The 27,193-nt window shown below is 37.1% G+C and overlaps 1 protein-coding gene across 1 annotated transcript in view; it reads right to left on the reverse strand.

The window, feature by feature from the left end:
- The window catches only part of TTBK2 (tau tubulin kinase 2), a 104,909-nt gene that overhangs the window by 52,483 nt on the left and 25,233 nt on the right, over window positions 1–27,193 (reverse strand). The window contains exons 3-6 of the mRNA XM_082646874.1: window positions 19,191–19,264; window positions 12,478–12,618; window positions 10,612–10,716; window positions 187–252 (exon numbers count right to left, since the gene is read on the reverse strand). Of these exons, the coding sequence (XP_082503000.1) occupies window positions 187–252; window positions 10,612–10,716; window positions 12,478–12,618; window positions 19,191–19,264 (386 nt within the window). The remainder of the gene's footprint in view (window positions 1–186; window positions 253–10,611; window positions 10,717–12,477; window positions 12,619–19,190; window positions 19,265–27,193) is intronic.

The raw sequence follows: 27,193 nt of genomic DNA on the forward strand, positions 1-27,193 counted from the left end.
TATTTTCTATGCAGCTGCACACATCTATTATCTATCCACTATGCATCATACCATGCATTAGTATTTCTAACACCTTTCCTTCTGCTCCCAAGCACTTTCCACACCTCTGTACTCTAATGTAAAGAAGTCAATCTGATTCAAGCATCAGCATGCTTATACAGCCATGACTCTAGTTCAGATACCTACCCTGTTCCGATGAGCATTGATTGATGCGTAACGAACTGTCCCTCGAAAGCCTGCCACAGCTCGAGGCTACAAAACCAAGCAAAGAATAGTAACTGAGCTTTAAATAGCATAAGATTCAGCACACTTAAGCCCATGAAGTAGAAGGGAGAAACGTGTATTACTGTGAAGAAAACACTACTTAAATTTCTAACACTTTTAATAATTGTGAAATTATAAAAATTAGAGAGAATATCTCTAAATCATATGTTTAAAACATATTAGTTATCAATGAGTCCCATTTTAGTTATCGATGAATCCCATTTTTTCCTACCATTTTAAAATAAAGTAGGATTTATGACAAATAAACTCTGTACATTAGAAAACATAAAAGCTTTCATGACAAGCATCATAGTATATACATTAATATTCAGGCTCTGGTTACAAATAAGTATATTAAGACCATGCGGTCTAAGTAAAATAAGATGCCAACATCTTTGTGTCTTGGCTATATCATTCAAACTCAATTCAAAGATGGTGGCAACTTGTACCTCTCCCTGCACATGTAATTCACATATTCATAAACTTAAATTATTGGGTACTATTACCCCAAGAGTTCCCTTAATGCCCTTTATAGTCAATCCCCTTGACTCCCAGTTTCTGGCTGGCAACCTCTGATTTCTGTCCTTCCTTAGAACTTAGAATTGTCTAGTGTTTTAGGTTTAACTATTCTAATTACTGTGTAATGGTATCTCACTGTGGTTTTAATTTGCATTTCGCTAATAACTAAAGATGTTCAGAATTTGTTCATGTACTTATTTGCCATCTGTAGTATCTATTCTTTAAAGAAATGCCTATCCAAATCTTTTGCTTATTTTTATAGGTTTGTTTTTTTATTATTGAGTTTTGAGAATTGCTTATAGATTCTGGATATAAAGTCCTCTGTAAGATGTGTGTTTTGCAAATATTTTATCCCAGTCTGTGATTTGACTTTTCATTTGCTTAACAGTGTGTTTTCAAAATGCAGAAGTGTTTACTTTTGATGAATTTTTAATTCTTTTATTTTTGTACCACATGAATATATTTCCAAAACTTATGTTTAAAAACATCTTTAAAGAAAAAGAAAATAAAAAGTGAGAGTGGTTAGTAACCTAAGAGCATGTTTTATTAAAATAAATACCTAGAAGCCAAAGCAATCTTGAGAAAAAAGAACAAAGCTGAAGGTATCATATTCCCTGACTTAAGACTATACTACAAAGCTACAGTAATCAAAACAGCATGGTACTGGCACAAAAAATAGACACATAGATCAATCGAACAGTATAGAGAGCCCAGAAATAAACCCACACAATTACAGTCAATTAATCTATGACAAAGGAGGCAAGAATATAAATGGAGAAAAGATAGTCTCTTCAATAAGCGGTCTGGGAAAACTGGACAGCTACATGTAAAAGAATGAAATTAGAACATTGTCTCACACCATATATAAAAATAAACTCAATATGGATTAAAGACTTAAATATAAGACCAGAAATCATAAATTACTTAGAAGAAAACATAAGCAGACACTGACATATATCGTAGCAATTTCTTAGATCTGTCAGGCAAAGGAAACAAAAGCAAAAGTAAACAAATTGGACCTAATTAAACTTAAAAGCTTTTGCACAGCAAAGGAAACCACTGAAAAAATGAAAAGACAACCTACTGAATGGGAGAAAATATTCACAGATGATATGACCAATAGGGGTTAATATCCAAAATATATAAACAGCTCATTCAACTCAGTATCAAAAAAAAAACCCCGATTAAAAAATAGGCAGAAAACCTGAATAGATATTTTTCCAGAGAAGACATATAGATGGCCAAGAAGCACATGAAAAGACACTCAACACTGCTAATCATCAGGGAAATCCAAATCAAAACCACACCTGTTAGAATGGCTATCATCAAAAAGAACACATATAATAAATGTTGGTGAGGACAGGGAAGAAAGGGAACCCTCATACACTGTTAGTGGGAATGTAAATTGATGCAGCCACTATGAAAAATAGTCTGGAGATTCCAAAAAAAACTAAAAATAGCTCATAGACAATATGATCTAGAAATTCCACTCCTGGGTATATATCCAAAGAAAATGAAAACACTAATTCAAAAAGATACATGCACCTCAATGTTCATAGCAGCATTATTTACAATAGCCAAGATATAGAAGCACTCTAAGTGTCCATCAACTTATGAATAGATAAGGAAGATGTCACACACACACACACACACACACACACACACACACACACACACACACACACTGGAATATTACTCAGCCTTAAAAAGAATAAAATTTTATCACTTGCAACAACATGATGAACCTGAAGGGTATTATGCTTAGTGAAATAAATCATATAGAGAACGACAAATACTGTATGTTATCACTTATATGTGGAATCTAAAAAAATGAAACAAACAAATGAATATAAAAAAACTGAAACAGGGGGCTTCCCTGGTGGCACAGTGGTTGAGAGTCCACCTGCCGATGCAGGGGACACGGGTTCGTGCCCCAGTCCAGGAAGATCCTACATGCTGTGGAGCGGCTAGGCCCGTGAGCCATGGCCTCTGAGCTTGCGCGTCCGGAGCCTGTGCTCCGCGACGGGAGAGGCCACAACAGTGAGAGGCCCGCGTACCGCAAAAAAAAAAAAAAAAAAAACTGAAACAGACTTACAGACAAAGAGAATAAACTGTGGTTACCACTGGGGAGAAAAATGGGGAGGGGGTAAGACAGGGGTAGGTGATTAAGAGATACAAATTACTATATATAAAATAAATAAGCTAAAAGGAAGTATCATATAGTGCAGGGAATAGAGCCAATATTTTATAATAACTATGTAATAAAGAACTATGTAATAAAACCCTCAATGAAAATAAGAAAATAGATGAAATTCTGGAATGGTAACATTTAAAATTTTTTCTTAAGTAGGACACTATAGCCCTAGGCACTGGAAGTTTCAGCTGAATGGTTAAGAAGGAAGCAGCAAGAGAAAACATGGCATTCCAAGAGCTTAGACACAAAGGGCCAATGTAAGATGCCAGCTCAAGGGCTAAAGAAACTGAGGCATCCTCTAAACCAGGAGGGAAAACATGAACATGCAGATTCAAATCACTAAGTAAAGAGAAGTTCAACTCCAAAACTGTATGGACCAAAGTACTGCAAATATATATACAGAGACACACACTACTCCTTTTTTTTTTTTTTTTTTTTTTTTTTGCAGTACGCAGGCCTCTCACTGTTGTGGCCTCTCCCATTGCGGAGCACAGGCTCCGGACGCGCAGGCTCAGCGGCCATGGCTCACGGGCTCAGCTGCTCCGCAGCATGTGGGATCTTCCCAGACCTGGGCACGAACCCGTGTCCCCTGCATTGGCAGGCGGACTCTCAACCACTGCGCCACCAGGGAAGCCCACAAGTCCTTTTTATCTCACATCCCTATTTGATACAACTAATACATCTTAAAGGTTATAGACAGTAGAGGCTCTCCCACGTGCCACAACTACTGACGCCTCCACGCCTAGAGCCCGTGCTCCGCAACAAGAGAAACCACCACAATGAGAAGCCCGCGCACCGCAACAAAGAGTAGCCCCCACTCACCGCAACTAGAGAAAGCCCACACGCAACAACAAAGACCCAACACAGCCAAAAATAAGTTAATAAATAAATTCATAAAAAACGAACAAAAAACAGTAGAGGCTCTCAAAACCAACCACATAAACAACTTGCTAGTATCGCTAGTGTAACAGATAGGATCCATCATTCCCTTTGTAATGCATTCTGACTGACGATCCTATATCATAAGTTTGGAAAAATAAATACACATTTATGTTTTGAGGGAGTTTCTCTGTGGTGATGGAATAGTTTTATATCCTGATTGGGCTGTTGGTTATATGAATCTACATGTGTGATAAAATTTCATATACCCACCCCTCCCCTGAAAGGAAAAGTGTATGTAAAAAATAGTGAAATCTGACTCAGGTTTGTACTTGAGTTAATAATAGTATACCAATAACAGTTTCTTAGTTTTGACAACGTATTATGATTATGTAAGATGTCATCATCGGGGGAAGCTAGGTGAAGGGTACATGATAACTGTACTATTTTACAACAGCTCCCTGAATCTGCTCCATACTCCAAAACAAGTACCCTCGGGCCTATAGAAGAAAGAAGAAAGCAAAGTAAGGGACTGGTTAATGCAAAATATAGAATGTAGGTTATGGCTGCAATGGCCACTATAATAGCAACTTAAAACTAAATGAAATTTAAAATTCAGTTCCTCACTTGCTCTGGCCACAATTCAAGTGCTCAATAGCCACATGTAGCCAGTGGCTACCATATAAGACAGTACACATACAGACACTTCCATCTTCGCGGTAAGCTCCATTGAAGGAGCTCGAAGAAGGAAAAGGGATGTGATCAGGAAGTGATCGACCCACAGAACACTTCTAAGGTGGTAATGAACTATTTCTTAACCTAGATGGAGGCCATGGATGTTTTGACATTCTTCCTTAAAATTTTTATATATGTTTTTTACACTCTTCTAGAATACATATAGCAAGGCAAAAAAAAAAAAGGAAATATTGGTTTTTGCAGATAACATGATGGCATACCTAGAGAACCCAAGCAACTCAATTCAAGTTTCTTAAAAGCAATAAATAAACAAAATTGTACTATATAAAAGAAATCTACCCAAGCAACTTTTGATTTTATATTAGTGGAACAATATAAGAAAATGATTTCAATCATAATTATGATCCAAAAAGTAAGAAAGTAATTTTACTTGAGATTTAAGAGTTTTAAAGAAAATTATGAAATCCTACTGGCATAAAAACTCTAAAAGGAACTAGCTATTAACACATAAATAAAGGGAAAGTTAACTCCTTACACAGCCTGGGCTACATTCGACCACAATGATATTCCCTCTTTCTTCCATAGTGCTAACCTGACCCCAACCCCGGTTAAACTCAATTCATAGACGAAACTGTACCTGTAAACAAGCAGTTAAAAGTATATGGAGAAAAAGGATTGTACTGACAATCTTACCTTAAATTACCATCATACTCAAATGAGCTTTCAGCACAGCCCAGCAATCTATTATATTTTCCCAGTCAGTTTGCTCTCTCCCCTTCCATGATAACTATTTCACACGTGCTCTTCTCTCCTCAACCTCCAACACCATTTTGCACTCTCAGCAAAAGGCCTTGTCTCTTTCTTCACTGAGAAAATAAAAGCCATGAGAGAACTTCAACTTCCACCACCAAATCTAAATGCCTACCTGTATCTGTGTCCATTTATTCTACCTTTTCTCAGTTACAGTGGAAGAAGTGTTCTTGCTCTAATAATGGGCTACCCTCACCATTGTGCCAGGATTCCTTCCCCTAACAGCTTGCAAGAACTTGGCTCCTATGATTGTTCCTGCTCTGTCCTACATCATCAATTTTTTTCATGTCTCCTGGAGCACTACTAATATTAGAACACGAGCATGCTACAATAGCTGACGTTAAAAAAAAATAAACTAGGGAAGGAGGAAAGGATTTTACTTTCCTTACAACTACTTCCTTGTTTCACTTATATTCCCTTTCTCCACATCCTCTCCCCAACACTTTCTTTAACCTACTCCAATTAAGTTTTCATTGCTCTACAGAACCACTTTTATAAAAGTCACCAGTCACTTCCACCTTGCCAAATCCAGATGATCAGTTCTCAGTTCTCCTACCTTCCTTGACCTATCAGTAGCATCAGTAGCACCCCATATATTTGAAGCATTTTCTTCCCTTGGCTCTCAAGATACCACACTCTCCTGATTTTCCTCCTACCTCACTGGCCAATCCTCCTCCCCACTGTTCTTTGCTAATTCATAGTTCTTTTCTATCCATTATAGAGTTGCTAAAGTGTCTCAACGGCTCAGACTCAGACCTCTCCTCTTTTCTAGCTATACCTTTTCCCTAGCTGATCTAACCTAGTTCCATTTTTTTAAATTACCATTTATTTTTAAACACTGGGAGCAAATGATTCTTAAATTTATATTATCTCCATCCCTGATAATCTCCTTTGAGCTACAGATTACTATATCAAGTCAACTTCTTATTATTTCCATCTAGAATCTAAGAGGCATTTTAAACTTAACTTTTAGAAAATAGAACTTCCGGGGACTTCCCTGGTGGTGCAGTGGTTAAGAATCCACCTGTCATTGCAGGGGACACGAGTTCGATCCCTGGTCTGGAAGGATCCCACATGCTGCAGAGCAACTAAGGCCATGCGCCACAACTACTGAGCCTGCACTCTAGGGCCCTCGAGCCACAACTACTGAAGCCCACGTGCCTAGAGCCTGTGCTCCGCCACAAGAAAAGCCACCACAATGAGAAGCCCGTGTACCGCAACGAAGTGTGGCCTGCGCTTACCGCAATTAGAGAAAGCCCGTGCGCAGCAATGAAGACCCAATGCAGCCAAAAATTTAAAAAATTAAAAAAAAAAAACCTGAGCTTTAAAAAAAAAAAAGAGAACTTCCGTTTTTCCCTCATAAAACTTCCGTTTTCCCACACTTCAGCCTTCATCTCTATCATGGTTTCAGGACAAAAACTTAGAAGTCATTCTTGACTCTTCTTTTCCCTTCACATTTCAGTATCAAATCCAGAAGGAAGTCCTGTTAAATACGTCTTTAAAACATATCCTAAATATAAGCATTTTCCACATGTTCATTGTACCACCCTAATGCCCTAAGTCCCAGCCACCAGCAATGACCACTGGACCATGGCATTAGCCTTTTAACTTGTCTTTCTGATTCTACTCTTGCTCTCAATAGTCTCTTCTTCACAGAGTGAGAAAAAAAAAAAAAAAGTCCTAAGAATTGAAAAACTGCTGTTCAGAATAGAAGTGGGATTCCAGAAATATATTCAAATCCAATACACTACATAGAAACTAATTTCTTTACCTGCCCAAATACCAATTAATACAAGAACATTGATAGAACTGGAGATAGTCTTCCACAATTTCAAGGCACTTAAATTCTCATGTGGCTAAGTTTTAAATATAACCTACTTCTGTATATAACTCTATAGTTAGCTTATTGACAGAGCATGTAACATATTATGCAACAACCCTGCTTCCTATCACACTTAGAATAAAATCCATCTCTTGGCAAAATCATTCACATTCTGGGGCCTACCAACCTCCTAAACTCGTCTCTCTCCACTTACCCACCACACTATGCTATACCATGCTACAGCCACAGTGGCCTCCCCACTTTTCCTTGAATAAACCAAACTTACTCTGCCTCAGTCTCTGCACTTGCTGCTCCCTTTGCCTGGAGCACTCTCTTTCCAGAAAATCACACAGCCTGTTCTCATACTTCATTCAACTCTCAACTAAATACCTCCTTAGAGAAGTCTTTTCTAACTAATACCTCTAAAATAGTCTCCTAGCCTCACTGCCCATCACTCTCTATGTCAATACCCTGCTTTCTGCTGCTTTTTTTTTGTAGAATTTATCACAATCTAAAATTATGTATTTATTTGTATATTATCTGTCTTCACCACTAAAATATAACCTCCATAAGAACCTCATTTTGGTCTGCTGTTCACTGCTGCAGTCCCAGCACCTAGACCCATGCCTCACACATAATCTGTGCTCATTTAATAAGGGTTTTATAAGTGAATAAATAATAACCTCATAATATTCTAAAAACTAAAAAAAAAAAAGATACTTGGAATAGAAATGAGACTCCAGAAATATATTCAAGTCTAATAAGCTGCACTGGACCCAAATTCATCACCTGCCTTGCTATCTATTAATGCAAAACCTTCACTGGAACCAAAAAGATTGTCTTATAATTTCTAGGTGCTTAAATTTTCATGTGCCTATATTTTAAATATAATTTACATTTATTGTATACAGTCTGTTATTATATAGTTATTAGCTCATTCAAAACCAGTGTTTCAACTTCTGTGCAACTAATCTGCTAGAAATGAAAATCACAGTCAGTACCAAGTTGAAACAAAAAGTATAAAAGTAGACATTATAACACAACCATTGTATCAACTATACTTCAATTAAAAAATAAATTTTAAAAAAAAGTAGACATTAAAGAACTGTAGGGGGAGATCAACTGCCAGTATGAATATGAGGAGCTCTAACGACCTGCTCCCCAGTAAAACTGGTAAAAACATTTAAAAAAAATAACCATAGCCTCTGGAAATGGTCCTTCAAGCAAACAACAAATGATGAAACAGCTATTTCATATTCATGAAAAGTCAGTAAGAAAAGCTAGAGTCTATGGTATTTGAACCAAAACCGCTCCCCCTCCTTCCTCTCTTCCAGATCAGCAGGGGTGGCTCCACTCCAGGATGCTGCAGCCGAGAACACAGGCCTCCTTCCTTCCCCAGTTCCGAGCCAGAGGGCTTTCTTCGTGTAGGAGCAGGACTTCAGCATTTCTCATCTTCTCCCAGCTGCCTGTTGCTGACGAGGCTGTCATGGGCAAGCGTGGTACAGAGGTGGAAGCCCCTTTCTTGCACCCAGCTTCCACTAATGGAATGAAGGCTCTACCTTGGGCATGATGTGCTGAAAATACTGGGGCCCCAAAAGCCCTTCACCTGGCTCATGAAGCAGTGGTTCCATGCCAGGAGAGTCAAGCCAAGAGACCTCAGGCTACTGTCCCGATCTCAACCAGAGGGCCCTGCTCCCAAGAGAGGATGTCACTCAGAGAGAAGTCTGCCATAGTCCTCACCCCCAACTCCAGAGCCCTCGGTCAGAGATTTTGTCTGCAGACAGAAGAATGCCGTAAAAAAGTTTATCTCCCAATCTCTTCCCAAAGGAACTTATTTCATTTGCAACAGTGAAGTTAATTAAACTTAAGACCCTCTCATTAATAGTGGAGGTTATAGTACAGAGAATTGGGAGGATTTGTGGATCTGAGGATACAGCCTAGACCACAGGCTGGCCAGGTGAGAACCAGGGGAATAAGACAGGTGGGGGAGCCCGTCTGGGGTCAGAACAAACATCAAACTATAACCTCAGAAGGGAATTCCCTGCCAGTCCAGTGGTTAGGACTCTGCGGTCTCACTGCTGAGGGCCCAGGTTCAATTCCTGGTCAGGGAACTAACCCTGCAGCAGCGGCCAAAAAACCCCCAAACTATTCCATTTTAGGAGTCACAATTTGATTGGATTAGTCTGTCAAGGAATGTACGTCTTGGGGCACTGTTTTAAGCAACACAGCAATCAGCCAGCAATCAGCAGGTTTAATAACTGGATGTGGTCAGAAAAAGTGTGGAGGAGAGCCCTACCAGTACCACTGTCATTCCAGGGTGACGATGGGCAGACCTAAAGCTGCACCTCCCTGAGGGGCAACAAGAGAGACTTAACAGGGCTTCCCTGGTGGCGCAGTGATTGAGAGTCTGCCTGCCAATGCGGGGGATGTGGGTTCAAGGCCTGGTCTGGGAGGATCCCATGTGCCGCGGAGCAACTGGGCCCGTGAGCCACAGCTACTGAGCCTGTGCGTCTGGAGCCTGTGCTCCGCAACAAGAGAGGCCGCGACAGTGAGAGGCCCGTGCACCGCGATGAAGAGTGGCCCCTGCTCGCCGCAACTAGAGAAAGCCCTCGCACAGAAATGAAGACCCAACACAGCCAAATAAATAAATAAATTTATTTTAAAAAAAAAGAGAGACTTAACACTATGTGCTGGGATGGGGGGGAAGGATAAAATAATCTAGTCAGTCACTAAACATATAAATAAGCAAATAACACTAACAAGCCCTGGAAGGGAGGACCAGTACCCAGAATTGCTATAATATATTATCTAAAATGTCCTGTTTCCAACAACAAAAAAATATAAGACATGCAAAGAAACAGGAAAGTGTGACCCATACATGTAAAAAAAAAAAGTAGGCAACAGAAACTGACTATAAGAATGACTACATTCTTCTCCTGTTGGATATAACAGGAGAAGATTTCAAAGTAGGCATTATAAATATGTTCAAAGAAATAAAGGAAAGCTTTCCCTTACTTAAAGAAGTAAGGAAAGTGTAATTACAATGCCATATCAAATAGAGAATATCACTAAAGAGAAATTTTTAAAAAGAACCAAATGGAAATTCTGGGTATGAAAAATATGGTAACTGAAATAGAAGTACAGGATGTACAGAGACTCAGACTGCAAAAAAGACCCTTGATGCTAAAGTGGTAATGTGTGTTCTTATAAGACCACTCTAAATCTGCGTCTAATGTACATGTTTTTAAAAGCCACAACTCTCAATAATAAAATTAATTAACACCACCTATAAAGTAATCATAAAATCTATATGATACTTCTTGGATGACATCCATTCTGATACACAATTAGCATTTCTTTAAAAAGCGTGACACTATAAATAATAAGTTAATTCTCAAATATTTAATAATAACATGAAAAATCTTACTGGTCTGACGTCACCACAGGAATTGGTAAATTGTCGAGCCAAGCCAAAATCAAGCATGTAACATTTCCTACATGTACTAGGAAAGCGACCCATGGCAAAGTTTGACTAGAAAAATAAAGAAGGAAAATATACATATTATTATTATACTTAGCCCTTATACCTTATCCTTCCTCTATTTTAATTCTTCTATTTAAACTCTATATAATACACATGTCCCAAATATACTATTCTAGTCAATGATGTTTACTGGATATTAATACATAATTTTGCTGTGGGTTCTATTAATGCCTAGAATCAGGTGAACTTTGAGCAACAAAAAATTTATGTGACTATAAATTTACATAAAACACAACACTGACTTAACTGGAATCAGTACTCTAAGCTCCTTGAAATTCTAGTCTAAGTCACTACTTACTTTTTAAAATGGGAGGAACGAGGAGTGAGCAAAATAGAATACATAGTTCAGAAATTGAAATGAATTTCCTATAAGCATCATGAACCTGAATTTCACTACATGTAAAAATTAAAATACAATTCAAGGACACATTTCAAAACAGACTTAAGGAAAATACACTCTGCATTCTTCCCTTAATAAAAATAAATGTAACATTAAATGACCACAAACTTGCAAAGGTAGGTATATAAGGGAATTTTTCTTTTTAAAGTCAAAAGTCAAATTGTTATAGAATTGTTAGCTTTTATTTTAAAATACTGTTCTACTTAGGGAGCTTTCTAATCAAAATGGAAACTCTTCAATCACCATGGTTCTCAAAAAATGACGTTTAACTTGACATAAAAATAAAAGCAGGAGAAATCTATTTTACATTAAGTCTGACTCAACTATGTTAATTTTAGTTGGCATTTTCATGTAAACTGTTTAATTTTAGAAATCATGTAGCAACAGATGGAAATAATTTTCAACTGCAACAACCAACATATGATAAATTTATAGTAAATACAGCATATCAGAAATGGGTTATTTCTCCTTGTAATACAAAAACCAAGAAAGAGAAAATAAAGACATATTTCACAGTTACAGAAATGACAATTTCTAAGAAAAGACAGAATAGAAAAAAATACTATATATTGGCACTGTAGCACTCAGGAGAAAAATCAAGCTCCTTCATAATTGATGGTTTCTTATAAGTATAATTTGTCACTTGAGAAATAGTTCAGGGCTTCCCTGGTGGTGCAGTGGTTGAGAGCCCGCCTGCCAATGCGGGGGACACGGGTTCGTGCCCCGGTCCGGGAGGATCCCACATGCCGCGGAGCGGCTGGGCCCGTGAGCCATGGCCGCTGAGCGTGCGCGTCCAGAGCCTGTGCTCCGCAACGGGAGAGGCCACAACAGTGAGAGGCCCGTGTACCGCACCAAAAAAAAAAAAAAAAAAAAGCAAGGAAGAGGAATAGACTGTTGAAAGGTTCTAATTTTTAAAAAAAAGAAAAAAAAAAAAAGAAATAGTTCAAAGAACACAATGCCAACATCTGAAAGCAACATATGTACATATTTTTAACCAATATCAGGAAAAAGAAATCCAAAGAATAACTATTAATTTAGGTGTAAGGCTAAGTAACTGACAATGTTAACACATACAATAATAATAGTGAAGCATTAATAATTTTTAATTTGGCTGCTGAGCAACATTTTCATTGTATGAGAAAAGCTATTATAAGTTATAGTTTGTAATTATCATTTTTTTAATTAAAAGGCAAGTTACATGTACTTTAAGTTTACATCTTTGCCACAGAAATTAAAATACTACCTTGTATTTAATATAGAAAGCTACATTTGTAATTTACTATGTCCCATCATAAGATTACGAGTACCAAGCAAACTCATTCTGTGATCTGGAGGAAAAGGCTCCCTACCGGTTTGATGTCTCGGTGCAAGAATCCCACAGAATGGATGCTCTCAATAGACTCCAGAATCTGTCTACCCAACCGAAGAGTAGTGCTAATGGTGAATGTGCCCCGGGACTGGCTACGGCGTAGATCCGCCAGATTCCGACCCTGTGGAAACCAAATAAACACTTTCAAGTACTGTACTAAATGTATAAGAGAAGAGTAGAGAATTGCTCATTTACCATTAAAAAATGTTTTGACTGAAATAGCAAGGATTTTACCTGAATCATGAGCCTCTCACTCAAGAGAAGAGATTCTCTTAAGATAACGCATGAACATTTTGGAGAAATTTAAGAATAACCGAAGTTTTTTTAACATATTATGTTTCTTTTTAACTTTTTTTTTCTGAATGAAGGATTCTTTAAATTCTATAGAACTTCACAATTTTCTAAAGTTTCATACATGATTTCATATAATGCCATAATAACCCTTTTTAAAAATCTCCTATCCCTATACTGCCCCTACCCCCTCTCTCCCCGCTCCCCACTGGTAACCACTAGTTTGTTCTCTATATCTGTGAGTCTGCTTCTTTTTGGTTTTATTCACTAGTTTATTGTATTTTTTAGATTCCACATATAAGTGATATCATACAGTATTTGTCTTTGTCTATTCTACGTCTATAATATGTTTCTGAGTCAACACGTTTCCTTTGTCACTGATGTTATAACAAAATATAGTCTTGATTACTTAAAAAAGATATATACGGGCTTCCCTGGTGGCGCAGTGGTTGGGAGTCTGCCTGCCGATGCAGGGGACATGGGTTCGAGCCCTGGTCTGGGAAGATCCCACATGCCACGGAGCAACTGGGCCCGTGAGCCACGACTACTGAGCCTGCGCGTCTGGAGCCTGTGCTCCGCAACAAGAGAGGCTGCAACAGTGAGAGGCCCGCGCACCGCGATGAAGAGTGGCCCCCGCTTGCCGCAACTAGAGAAAGCCCTTGCACAGAAATGAAGACCCAACACAGACAAAAAATAAATTAATTAATTGAAAAAAAAAGCTTTAAGAAAAAAGATATACACAGGGAAGTAATTCCTCATTATTGCCTAACATATTCCTATACAAACTACTTAATTTTTCAGTGTCACAGTTTCCTTATAAAATGGGGCCCATAATACCTACCTTACACTGTTTTGTAAGGATTAAACAAGATCCATGTAGTGTTTAGAATACTGTCTGGCACACACTAGGTACTCAATAAATGCTAATTACTGTTATTATAAATAAAAATGATATGAAACAAACACTCGATTACTTATAGCAGTAGATAAAAGCAATGAATTTATCTAGCTTGTGCCGGATGTATTACATTCATGACTGTATTTAGTCCTTAGCACCCTAAATAGAAGTTATTCCTGTTTTACAGATGAGGAAACGGAGGCTCAGAGACTTTAAATAATTCTGACCTGTTAAGGTAAAACTGTTCTTCAAATCTAAGTCTGTTTGACTGGAAAGTGTTCTTTTTCCACTGCACAGTGCTGCTCTACCCAGAAGATTCTTCATTGCATAGGTTTCAAACAAGCAATCTGATGAGAAGAGCAGGCTAGGATGCTGCAGTTCCACCTCCCAAAGAATGGAAACTGGTTCCTATATCACAAGGGAATTTTAAACATCCTAATCTTTCTATACCCAAAATTTTATAGTGTATGTTTGGGATTAATACCACTAATACCATTACCTCAACTAAAGACAGTTAATTCACTTCTGAAAAAGTAATAAATTCTTAAGTGACTTAAATACCATTTAAAATAAAATATTAAATAGTAATCAAGTAATACAAGAATTGAAAAATTACAGAAAAGTCAGGAGCCTTTAATACTTCATTTCCTCTTTAAAAATGAGGTTTTCCCACAGCATTAATTGGTAGTTAACTTTTTTATTATTTTTTAATGTTAGTGGAATTTATTTTATTGTTCTCTACATCCTCAGCAAATGTAAAATGACTGATAATCTAGGGCAATGAGTTTTATAATCCCATGAGGTCATGTACCTAATAACTTTTATTAGCATTTCAATAATTTTTTCCTTCAAAAATCAGTATTTTGACTGCCAAATATATACCTAAGGTAATACTGGAACTTTATTTGTAAACAAATTCTGCCATCATAAAAGTTTTTGAAAGGAAATCAATTAAAGTGTATTTATGATATTAGTAATGCTTTTTAAATTTTAAATCTTTTAAAACATAAATCTAAGGTATCAATTAACAAAATCTGAGAAGATAAAAACAAAGCTGGCAAGGGTATGGGGAAAAGAATTATTAACATGGTACATACATGCAGGTTGATCCACCAAATTATACTTCAGGCTATATATTACAGGTGATTATTATTTGTTATAGATAAAAACTTAAAACAATCTATACATCCATCAATAAATGAAATGGTTAAATAAATTATGGTTCAGTCATCTTACTGACTGTTATGCAGCCACTAAAAAAAGAATGAACTCTCATATACCTATCCATCACCCAGAATTAACAATTATCAATTAACGGCCAATCTTGTTTCATCTGTTATCCACTCCTCCCCTCCCCCTATGCAACACACAACATCTCCCTTCCTACACACATATACTGGATTATTCTCATGTAAATTCTAACCATATCATTTCATCCACATATATTAGGCAAAGAGATGAAAATATAAAATCAAAGAAGTTACATGCCAGCAATTCTATCGCCACAAAATCAAAGAAGTTATATGCCAGCAATTCTATCGCCACAAATTTGAACTGGAAATATCAGTATGAACTATGATATATTTTTTCTTTAAAAAAAACAAATCCTGAACCTATCCACTTGAAAAGAATTTAAAACAATGACCAACCCAACTGCAGCAGGCACCCATAGCATCTAGACTGTCATCTCTAAATACCATTTATCATTAAGAGGAATCAGAAAGTAAGGATGCTATCAAGGTTCCCTACTGAGGAACCAACTCATTATTCTGAAAACTTTTAAATAAAAGAATCAAACATTAGTCCTTCCCTTCTGTGTGAAATGTACCTTAGGATAACCTGATAGTTGGTGGAGTGCTTTTTAAAGAATTCCAGCTAATAAAGAAGAAATTATAAAATTACAACAGTGTTATTTGCAACCCCACTGAAGTAATGAATCTAGGCAGTGGTTACTAATGGGTTGATAAAACCTAAAAGAAAAATCACTGGGAACTTTAAAATGGATGGAGAGGCTGATGGCCCTGAAACCTCACTGATCAATCTTAACATAACTAAAAGAGAGACCACCAGACACTGCCTACTGATGTGATACAAATAGGAAGCACACAACCCACCTCTGAAGTATTCTAGCCAAATAAAACAAAAGTGGAATCTGATCTAATCACAAGTTTATAGAAAATACAGGGGACAGAAGAACATGTTAAATATCACCACATGGAGACAATCAGCAAAATCCAGAATATGGAAACGTCTGCCTGACGAATGACTCTGTTTTTATCAATGACAATACAAACAACAAAAAGAAAACTGTAAGAAAAAAAAATGAGAGGGAACCTAAAGATTAAAAGAGGCTTAAGAGATATGTATGCACAAAATACAATGTGTGAACCTTGTCTGGAACCAGATTCAAGTAAAACAAATATAAAAAATAATAATAAGGGAGAGAAACAATCAAGAAAATCTAAAGATTGACTTGATAATTGATGTTATTAAGATACTATTGTGCATTATGGTTAACAGTGGGAAAAAAAGAATCCTTGACTCTCAGAAATATATATTGATATACTTACAGATAAAATATGCCTTGGATTTTCTTTGAAATTATCTGGGGAAGGAGAGGAAAGAGAGACTACACCTCAGATACGATTGGCCATTTTTTTTTTTTTTTTCAGTACGCGGGCCTCTCACTGCTGTGGCCTCTCCCGTTGCGGAGCACAGGCTCCGGACGCGCAGGCTCAGCGGCCACGGCTCACGGGCCCAGCCGCTCCATGGCATGTGGGATCTTCCCGGACCGGGGCACAAACCCGTGTCCCCTGCATCGGCAGGCGGACTCCCAACCACTGCGCCACCAGAGAAGCCCAAGATTGGCCATATATTGATGATGACTGAAGATGGGTGGTGAGTACATAGATATTCATTATACTATTCGCTCTACTTTTATGTTTAATTTTTCCACAATAATAAAAAGTTTCAAAATATATAGCAGTTGGGCTTACATATATATATACATATATATATATATATATATATATATATATATATATATATATATAAAATAGAGAGAGCGAGCAGTCCTGATGTTAGGCAATCTAGATCCACATCTGTACTGGTTACAGGCATTTTTTGCCCCTTCCTAGGTGATATGCCTATCACAAAATATCACCCTTTGGCTATACTAAGGATGATCATGTAAAGCCTCAATAGTGACAGGATATGAAATGAGACCTGGCCAAGGTCTTCCTAGTAGAAATGAGAAAAGAAACATGTGTGACTGCTTGAACCCTATTAGATTTCAGACCCATTTTAATGGTAAATAGCTAGAATTTCTACAAGAGAAACAGGATTATTCCTTAAAATTTTTAACAGCAGATATTATATAACTGAATTGCCAGGAGGAAAAGACTGAAGTTAACTTCAGAACAATGAGGGTTTTTAGAAAAAATTAGAAATGTCAGTGAGAAGCTGGGTCTGAGCATATACATTTTATTAAAATATATGTGGGAAACCCCAGCAGCCATCTTCAGTATGTCAAATAAGAGAAAGAACCCTTGAACAGTTATAACAGTTTTAGTCTTGCCTCAAATCAAGTCAACCATAACTGTAGGGATGGGAGGTTAATGGTGGGTTAATTTCCGCATGACAGGAAAGAATACAGCATGCAAGTCAAATTGAAAGGTTCTTGTATGGGTCCATAGGCGCTTGCCAAAGGTCACAAAAGCCATCGTTATCTGATATACACCAGCCTCCTTAGTCCTCCCAGACTAGGAGCCTTCCCATTTCCAGAAAGTGAGACTAAGGTTAAGTGCAAATAAAATAAAACCGAGTATATGCTAGGACTGAGAGAGAGGCTGCAGACTAAAAAAGACTGTCCATGTTCTCCAGTCAGTAGTAGCCTAAAGACAAAAATAGTTTTATTGTGCCAAGAATATTGGCCTCAGGCTTCCATCAAGTCCTAACACCCATCAAGTTAGTCAGTCTCAGGCAAACCACAAACCTCCTTGAGCTTAAGTCTCTTCATTTGCAAAATGGGGATAAAACCTGTCCTATCCTCTTCAGGGGATATGATAAGGATCAAATAAGATGCATGATAAATCCAGAAGAAAACTATAAAATAGCATACAAAAAGTTATATTATTATTGGTCAAAGTGAAAGACAGAATGGTCCATACTAATGACCTAAAAAGATACAGGGATAGCTACTTGAAGAAACAAAACTATGCTGGCTCAAGAGTAGTGAATCACATGATTCAAAGACTTTAAGGCTACAGTCTGCAGGGAGATTAATATCTATAGATCTAAATCAAATGCTGAAGGATAGCTGAGGGAAACAAAAAAAGAAGAGGAAGAATTTAGGCCAGGATCTATGTCTCTGAAATCACTACTATGTAGCTAAGTTGAAAAAATAAATAAATAAAAGAAACAAATGCCTAAAACAAACTTTGCTAAAGATGAAGTGAGGACCCTAAACTAGGCAGCAAAGTGAACCATGGCCTTTATTTTATTTTATTTTTTTATTATTTATTTTGGCTGTGTTGGGTCTTTGTGGCTGCAAGTGGGCTTTCTCAAGTTGGAGCGAGCACAGGCTATTCTTCATTGTGGTGTGTGGGCTTTCTCATTGTGGTGGCTTCTCTTGTTGCAGAGCATGGGCTCTATGGCGCACAGGCTTCAGTAGTTGCAGCACGCAGGCTCAGTAGTTGTGGCACACAGGCTTAGTTGCTCTGTGGCATATGGGATCTTCCTGGACCAGGGATCGAACCCGTGTCCCCTGCATTGGCAGGCAGATTCTTAACCACTGCACCACCAGGGAAGTCCCTGAACTATGGCTTTTACACATATTCACACATAGTCACACATAGTCACCTGATGGTGACTACAGGTTCAGAGCTGTGTGTGTGTGTATGTGTGTGTGTGTGTGTGTGTGTGTGTGTTCATTCAGGGGCAGAGGCAGTGTCAGAGAGAATGGGGTGATTTCTCTCTTCTCCTTGTTGTAGTCATTACTTCAATGCTCCCTTTCTGAATTTCTTGCATCTGCTACCCAACCCAACTCCACTTTCCATCTAAAGGATAGGGGAACAGAGCTATGTTAATGATAAAGAGAAAGAGGAATGGCATTTCTCCTCTATCTCATCTTATTTTTAAATTTTCAAGCAGTCAAGGTTGATACTTGTGAAAATGGAAAACTAGAGCCCTTAAGGTAGTGAAAGGTGGAGAAGGAAGGGACAGGGATAGGACAAAACTCATATTATATCCAGCAATCCATGTGGGGATCAAAAACTTTGCAATGATGACAATCAATGAAGATATGCATCAACTAAATAGTTGACAGAGACAACCCTTCCATCTTTGGAAAAATCTGTTATCAGGTCTGTTTAAAGTTCCATCTGCATAGTATAAAACATTCTGAGATGATACCAAGAATGTTGTTAATTTTATTCATATCTACTATAATTAGGTATTTTGATCAAAACTGGACAATTTTAAGATACATTTTCAAAGTAACCTACCTGCAACTGCATGACCACGTAGTTGAATCGATCATTCCTCCCACAGCCAATAAATCTACAAACATGGTCTTTCCCTGGATAAAAGAAAGAAAGAAAGAAGATAGTAGAAAAGGTTATACTATAGTTTCTCTTCTTAAAAATTAATAATTTGTTTTTCTGTATAGTATTTTATGATCGAATGTAAAGGACCTATCTTAAGAACCTTAAGGACAGAAAATTAGTATTATTCAAATTTTCTACCCATCTCTCTCCATATCCTACACTGCTCTTTCTGTAGTCAAATAAATGTTTACTAAATGAATAAATAAACAAGTAAATGAGGGAACAAATGAATGATAATTTATTTAGGAAGGAAAGAATTAAGAGGTCATTTCAGATCAACTTGCCCAGACATGATACATCTGAAAGCACAGAAGAGCGATAAATAAGAACTATGTTAGGAATATAAACCCTGAATTTTAGATATGGTCTGCCATTCACCATTATAGACTCAGTGAGTCCCTTCATCTTTCTGGGCCTTATTGATTTGGATTTGCTCAGCGGTTTTCAACCTGAGTTCCACATGTGAAATCCAAGGAGCTGCTAGTGGCTAGAATGCAGAGGGAAGCAGAGATGGAGCAGACAGAGGCTAGGGTCCTGCCCCTGATTCAGCAAAAGCAAACAAAGGTGCTAAAAGAGGATCAGGACTGGTGGATTCCAGGGCCAGAAGAGGGAATCAGGCTGGAGAACAGTTAATGAAGGGAGGGAGAATAGAATGAGATGATGCTGGAGAAACAGGCAGGCACCAAATCCAGAAGGGTCTTGGACTCCACGATAAGGAATCTGAACCATATGTATAAGTCAATATTTTCCAACCCTGGCTGCTTATCAAAATCATCTGGGAAACTTTTTGAAAACTCCTAAACTTTATACTGATTCAGAATCTGTGGCGGAAGATACAGGATATGAGCTTTCAAAAGTTCTCTAAATGACACAAAAGCAGACAGGCCATGGATGATTTTGAAACATCCAGGTATTTGGAAACTACTGCTGTGTAGTGAGAAGCATCTAAAAGATAAACACTTAAAACATTCCATTTTAGAACATCACTATGGTAGCAATGAGGAAGATCGACTACAGAGAGCTCAAATATGGAGGCAGAATGGTCACTCTGCTGACAGTTACAATATCTCAAGAGAAAGAATAAGGGTTTGAACCTTTTTTTTGAATCTTATGTATTATAGATAGATTAAAAAACAGGATAAATCTGAGAGATACTAAAGATATACTTTTTGACTAGAAATTGGCACAAGTAAAAGTTGTACCAAAATAAGAGAATATAGTAGGTTGCATAGATTTTAAGGGATATCAGAATGTTGAGTTTGAGGACAACCAGCTGAATTCAGTAGACAATTGTAATTTCAAGCCTGGTGCTGAGACAAAAAGCTGAACTCCAGAAATACATTGGGGAAGGATTGGTTCATGGAAGGCAGATGGAACTACAAACATAAATGAAGATTTCCAAGTTGAAAGAATAAATAATGAGAAGAAAAGAAACCGAAGAACAGAATTCTACAAAATGAACCATTTAAAGCATGAGCAGAAATAAAAGAGCCCATGAAGGAAACAGTAACAGCCTGAGAGCAAACTATAAGAAATGGATATAGATCACAGAATCCAAAGGAGAAGAGCATTTTAAGGTGGAAGTGGCCAGTGACAAATACTATAGAAAGGCTGAGAAGTGCTCATTAATATAAAAAATTAGGAAGTCACTGGTGAGTGTAAAGGGCAGAATCTAGTCTATAATGGGTTAAAGAGTAAATGGAACATGAGACAATGAGGGCAATCTTTGAATAAGCTTGCCTAAAAAGAGAGGAAGTCACAGACCAAGAGCTAGAATGACAAATTTTGATAGACTGTTAAGAAATACATCCCAACAATCAAAAAGAATTAGTCCACTGACTGATTTAAAATATACAGTCCAGATTTAATTTAGTTAATAATTCCACACTTCTCTTTTGCATCTAGGTTGTCACATTGTTCTCTCATTCTCTGTGCTTTTGTTGAAAAGAGCCATAACTAGCAAGAACAGGTGCAATGGGAACAATAATTCACAATGTGTACAATGTATGTACATCACCTTACATATATTTTACATATGTTTGCAAAACTAAGTCATCTAATAAATTGTAGTAAGGATGAAAGGATTAAAATGACCACCAATTGGTAACTTACTCTTTTCCTCAGCTTCATAGAAACAATTAAAAAATCATTTTAAAGTATTTTCTTATTATCCATTCAAGATTCCACCTTCCTATCATGTAACATTTAAACGCAGCATCTCTATTACAAAGACGTTTAAATCATCTAATAACAAAAGACCATGTGAAATTTAACTCCTCTAGGAATGCCCTTTTAAAAATGTCTTTATGATAAGTCACGTCAGAATACTATTTATCTCTTGATACTAAAACCATCCTACTTTTAAAACGATAAAAATCAAATAAACTAGACCCTTTATACTGGGTAACCAAAAACACAAAGTCAGTAGCAAATTTTCTAGGATTCCCTGGTACATCTTCACTGCTTTAGGCAAGAGCTTAATGAGTTCTTATCTCATACATTATAACATAGTACACTACTGATCTTATATTTTAGATATATGCAATTAATGAAACTACTTAATAAAGTTAGTTCAGTAAATATGTATAAATCTTTGGAAGTACGGAGAAACTACAATTTAACTGAAACAGTAACTCTTCACCACCACTTAGAGCAATTCTTAAAATAACTTTTATAATAACTAGTACAAACTGAGGTATCACTCCATGAGTACAGGGACCATGTCTGTCTGTTCTGTTACCTACCCCACAGTACCTGGCAAAGAGTGAAACACCTGACTGATATTTGTGAATGAACAAATTAATAGAAATAACAATAACTAATAAAGCATGCATAATAGGAAGCATACTATGCTAGGCATCATATTAATGCTTTATATGTACTTAATCCTCACAACTTAATAGCATAAGTATTATTATTTTCCCTATTTTTCCAATGTGAAAATGGCGGCTTAGTGAGGTTAAGTACTTTGTTCAAGACCCCACAGCTGGAAAATGATGGAGCAGTTTGATTTTAGAGCCTTTGTTCTTATCCATTACGCCAGAAACAATTGAAACAGATTTTAAAGTCAAGTAACACCTTGTAAATAAATATTAAAACTAAAAGATAAAGACTATGACAAAACACAGACAAGAGGACCTACTATGTGCCAAAAACTAAAGTAGGCACTAGGAATACAAGATAAATTAAGACCCATGCCCTCAAGGAATTCGCAGCCCAGATATATAAACAAAAAATTGTAATACAGTATGATGAGCTCTACATTATAGACAAATTGCTGTGAACACACAGAATATGTGAAAATTTTGTTTATGAGGCTTTTCATGAGAGTTAAATCACTAAATTTTAAATATATGAGAAGAGTATTCTAAGAAGACACAAAGTGTGAAGGATCCAAGCATATGTGAAAGATAATTAATAGAGTTAACAAGGCTAGAGGGCTGGATAATAGTTAAAACGTAGGCTCAGGTGGGGGGCATGCTGAGGCAAGAAAAGTACACTGAAGTCTTATATGCCACATAAAGGAATTCAGATTTGACTCATTATTAGATAATGGGTGACAGGTGGGGATGGGAGGAGGTAGTTCAAAGGTTTTCAAGCATGAGAGCTACATGATTTGGCCTGTGTTTTGGAAAGGTAATGCTGTTCACCATTAGATGTTGATTTATGTAAGAGATTAAGGCAGGGAGATCAATTAGGAGGTTAAAACGACAGACGAGGTAAAAGATAAGGAAGGTTCAAATTAAAGCACTGGAGTGAGAATTAAGCTTTCAGGTTAAGCTTTAAGAGACAGAAAAGACAGATTATGGAAGAGAAGAAAGTGAAGGAAGACTTTTAGCTTAAGCTAAGTGGACAAGGTAAACTGCATTAATATAAACCAAGACAAAAGTATGAGAGGGGATAGGGCTTCCCTGATGGTGCAGTGGTTGAGAGTCCGCCTGCCGATGCAGGGGACACGGGTTCATGCCCCGGTCCGGGAAGATCCCACATGCCGCGGAGCGGCTGGGCCCGTGAGCCATGGCCGCTGAGCCTGCGCGTCCGGAGCCTGTGCTCCGCGACGGGAGAGGCCACAACAGTGAGAGGCCCGCGTACCACAAAAAAAAAAAAAAAAAAGTATGAGAGAGGATAATGATTTCTGGTTTGGGGATTTTGCACCGATTTATCTATAGGACATGCAAGTTGTGTTAGAAATTTAAGGGTAGAGTTTAACAGAGGTCAACTATATAAAATAATAGATCTGTGTATTGTCAACGGAGTTGACTACCCAAAGAAGATGGATAGTTTGAGAGAACTGGGTCAACGCCAGAACACCAACACGTCAGGGAAGGAAAAAGGAAATGGTGAAGGAGATTGAGAAGGAAATCTATTCAGATTTTCTATTTCTTCATGAGTCAGTTTCAACAGTTTAGGTCTTTCTAGGAATTTGTCCATTTCATGTAAATTATTTTTTTGTCATGTAGACCATAGCATTCCCTTATTATAATCCATTTTATATTTCTGTAAGGTCAGCAGAAATGTCCCCTCTTCCATTCCTGATTTTAGTAATTTGTCTTCTTTTTTTTCTTGGTCTGTCTAGCTAAAGGTCTGTCAATTTTGTTCATTTTTTTAAAGAACCAATTTTTGGTTTTGTGAATTTTTCCCCATTGTTTTTCTGTTTTCTTCTATTAATTTCCACTGTAATCTTTATTATTTCCTTCCTTCTGCTTGCTTTAGGTTTAATTTGCTCTTCTTTTTCTAGTGTCATAAGGTGGTAGGTTAGGTTATTTACTGAAGATCTTTCTGGCCTCACAATGTAGGTGTCTACTGCTATAAATTTCCTTCTAAGTACTGTTAAGCAGTACCCCGTAACTTTTGGTACCTTGTGATGATTAAGTTTTAAATAAGGAATCTGTAGAAAATCACTTTTGAATCTTAGAAGGTAGGGTCATTAATGCCATATATGATGCAGGACAACCTATTATTTTTCTTTGAAGGAGACACAATACTGCTGTAAAGAAAAAATGTTGGCTTTGAGTTAGATTTCAGCTCTGCCACTTAGTAATTATGGGACCTTGAACAAGTCTCGGTTTCCTCAGCAGAGCTATTGAAAAAAATTAAATGAGATAATATATTTATAAATCATTTTCTTGATTAACTATTCAGTGTTCATTCCTCCATACTAACAGCACCCAAATTTCCCTTGGGGAACGATCTTCCTCAATTGTATATCCACTATCTCAATGAGTCTGATTCACTCTCCGGCAAGGCTGGGCATTAATTGCTCTAAGCCAATCAGAATAATCTAGAAATTGAGATCACTTTGATGATGGAAAGAAAACTAGATATTCAAGACTTAAGATAATCAATGCATGATATTACTCTAACAAGTATAATTGTTTCAGGGATGTTCTAATCAGAGCAAAACTCAATACCTTCATATAATTATGAGAAGCGATGTTACACTTAAAGAGAAAGAATATAGCCCCCTTCCAGTTGCTATGGGCAATCGTCTCTCAACTGTGAAAGAAACCAACATGAAGATAAAGTTCACAATATGGCGAAGATAATCGCAGGAAAAAAGAGCATCGAATGGACAGCCACATACAAAAGAATGAAAAGTAGACCCTATCTTATACCATATACAAAAATCAACTATCAACAATCCATCAAAATGGATTAAAGACTTGACCATAAGACCTGAAACCATAAAACTCATGGAAGAAAACACAAGGGGTAAGTTCCTTGACATCAGCCTTGGCAATGATTTTTTTGGACTTGACAACAAGGGCAAAGATGACAAATGCAAAAATAAACAAGTGGGATTACACTAAATCAAAAAGTTTCTGCACAGCAAAGGAAACCATCAAAATATAACTAAAGCATATCCCACCTCTGAATCTTTCAGCTTGGTGTGTAGGAAAAGTGCATGTGCTCAAGACTGCTTGAGCTAAATATCAGCTTTTTCACTTGCTAGTTTGTTACTTAACTTCTACAAGCCACATGAAGAGTAAGATAGCACTTACCCAAGAGTTACTGCACAAGTGAAATCAGCTAAAGTATGTCTAATCCTTAATATACTGCCTGGTACCTAATAAATGCTCAATATATGCTCCCTATTACTATCATTAAAGCTTAGTGATTATGAGCACTAATTTTGGGAGGAGACAGACATAAGTTCAAATCTTGGCTCTACTGACCAGGCTCACCTAGCATGTGCCTCTCTTTGGCACCATCCATTCTGTCAAATCTGACTGTACTTCAGTGGACCAGGCCAAACATGTCCCATAATGTCACTACCCACACACTATTCATAGGATATCTCCCCCAAGTAACTGTTTTTATCATTTGCCTGCTCAAGAGACCATAAACAATAATGCCTGAAGAAATAAGATTAAAATGGTGAGCCTGGAATTCAAGATTCATTCTACATTACTTATCAAACCTCATTTCCTTCAGTTTAACAAGAATTATACACTCTGAAGTCTGTTTCTTTTTTATTGTCCCTCACAAATGTTCTACCTTATTTTTTGTTCACATTTATTTCCCTCAACCTTGCCTCCTCAAATCAAATACAGCTCTTAAAAATCTAAATATTCCTGTAGGAGGTAATATTAACGAATTAATACTCAGGATTAGATTTTCAGATATTTAGCAAGTTAGTCACCGAGCCAGGCACTGAGGGGGAAAAAATAAACAAGACAATTAAAATAAGAGTTCCCTAGAGACAAATAAGAGCAGCAGAGTCTGGTGCACAGATGGAACTAGAGAAAGAAGAGAAGTCAGCAAGGCAGCACTGATCACTAGGAATCATAGGTTGTTGACCACAAGAAAACACAGCATGGAAATATATCAACAAACGAATTTTAACTTTCTGTTTATGTGTCTACTCTTAGAAATCTGCTAAAAGACAAAAGGAATCCTGAACATACAAACCAGATCTTTACCAACCACTCAAAATATCACCCATAACCTAAACAATCTTTTTGTTCTTACAATTTCAGATGATCATCTACTATTCTTGCTTTCAAGAGCTTAAAACTATGGCAGGTGGTGGTTTGGTGGTCGACATCCCACTGTTAAATATTAATAAGAGTAAAATGTCATGCAAAAGGCAAGTAATTTTACATAACTTGCTGCTAGAGGAAAGTAAATCAATCAAAATGGGCATCAGTTATTTTTCTTTTTAAATAAAAGAAGCCATTTAGTAATAAAGTGAAAACCTGAACTAAAAGTATCCCTAACCCATTAAATGGGGATGTTCTGGAATTCAAAGAACAAATTCCAGGTTAATTACAAATTAGCAAATAAGGGGATTCTGCAAAGCTGGACAATTAGACTACTAAAGATACAACAAAAGTAGCTTCCTTATCTATCTATCATTTACTCCTCCTATTTACCCACTCCTCACCAAAAACAAACAAACCGTATCTACCCTAATAATAACTCATGAAATATCCACACCAATGGGAGATAGAAAAGTATAAGGCTAGGTCCCTTCCTCAAAGAATTTACAATCTTGTTAGAAGCAATAAATGTATTACAAGACCAATATAGGCAGTACAAGATCAAATTATAGCTTATAAAAATGAAGAATAAGCATTACAGAGAAAGCAAGAGATTAGATTAGAATACATCATAGAGCTCGGAGCTTGATTGAGTTAACTTGACAGTGATACCAAAAGAAGGAAGGGTGTCTTCTAAGCTAAATCCCTAGGAAAAATAATTCAGCCAAGGAGCCTAAGGAATAAAGGCTTCTATCAGCATTCATGAGAATGCCCATCTAACAATCCTTTAGGTTCTAAGTAGCTCACCAGGAGCTAAAGGCAGAAGAAAGTTTCCAAACTCTTCAGTCTAGATAACCATTACAGGGAAGTTCATCATTTAAATAAGACTATCCTATCACAATGGCCAATTTAAAACTA

The sequence above is a fragment of the Grampus griseus genome (genome assembly GCF_964374135.1).
Source record: "Grampus griseus genome assembly, chromosome: 2".
Taxonomy (NCBI): Eukaryota; Metazoa; Chordata; class Mammalia; order Artiodactyla; family Delphinidae; genus Grampus; species Grampus griseus.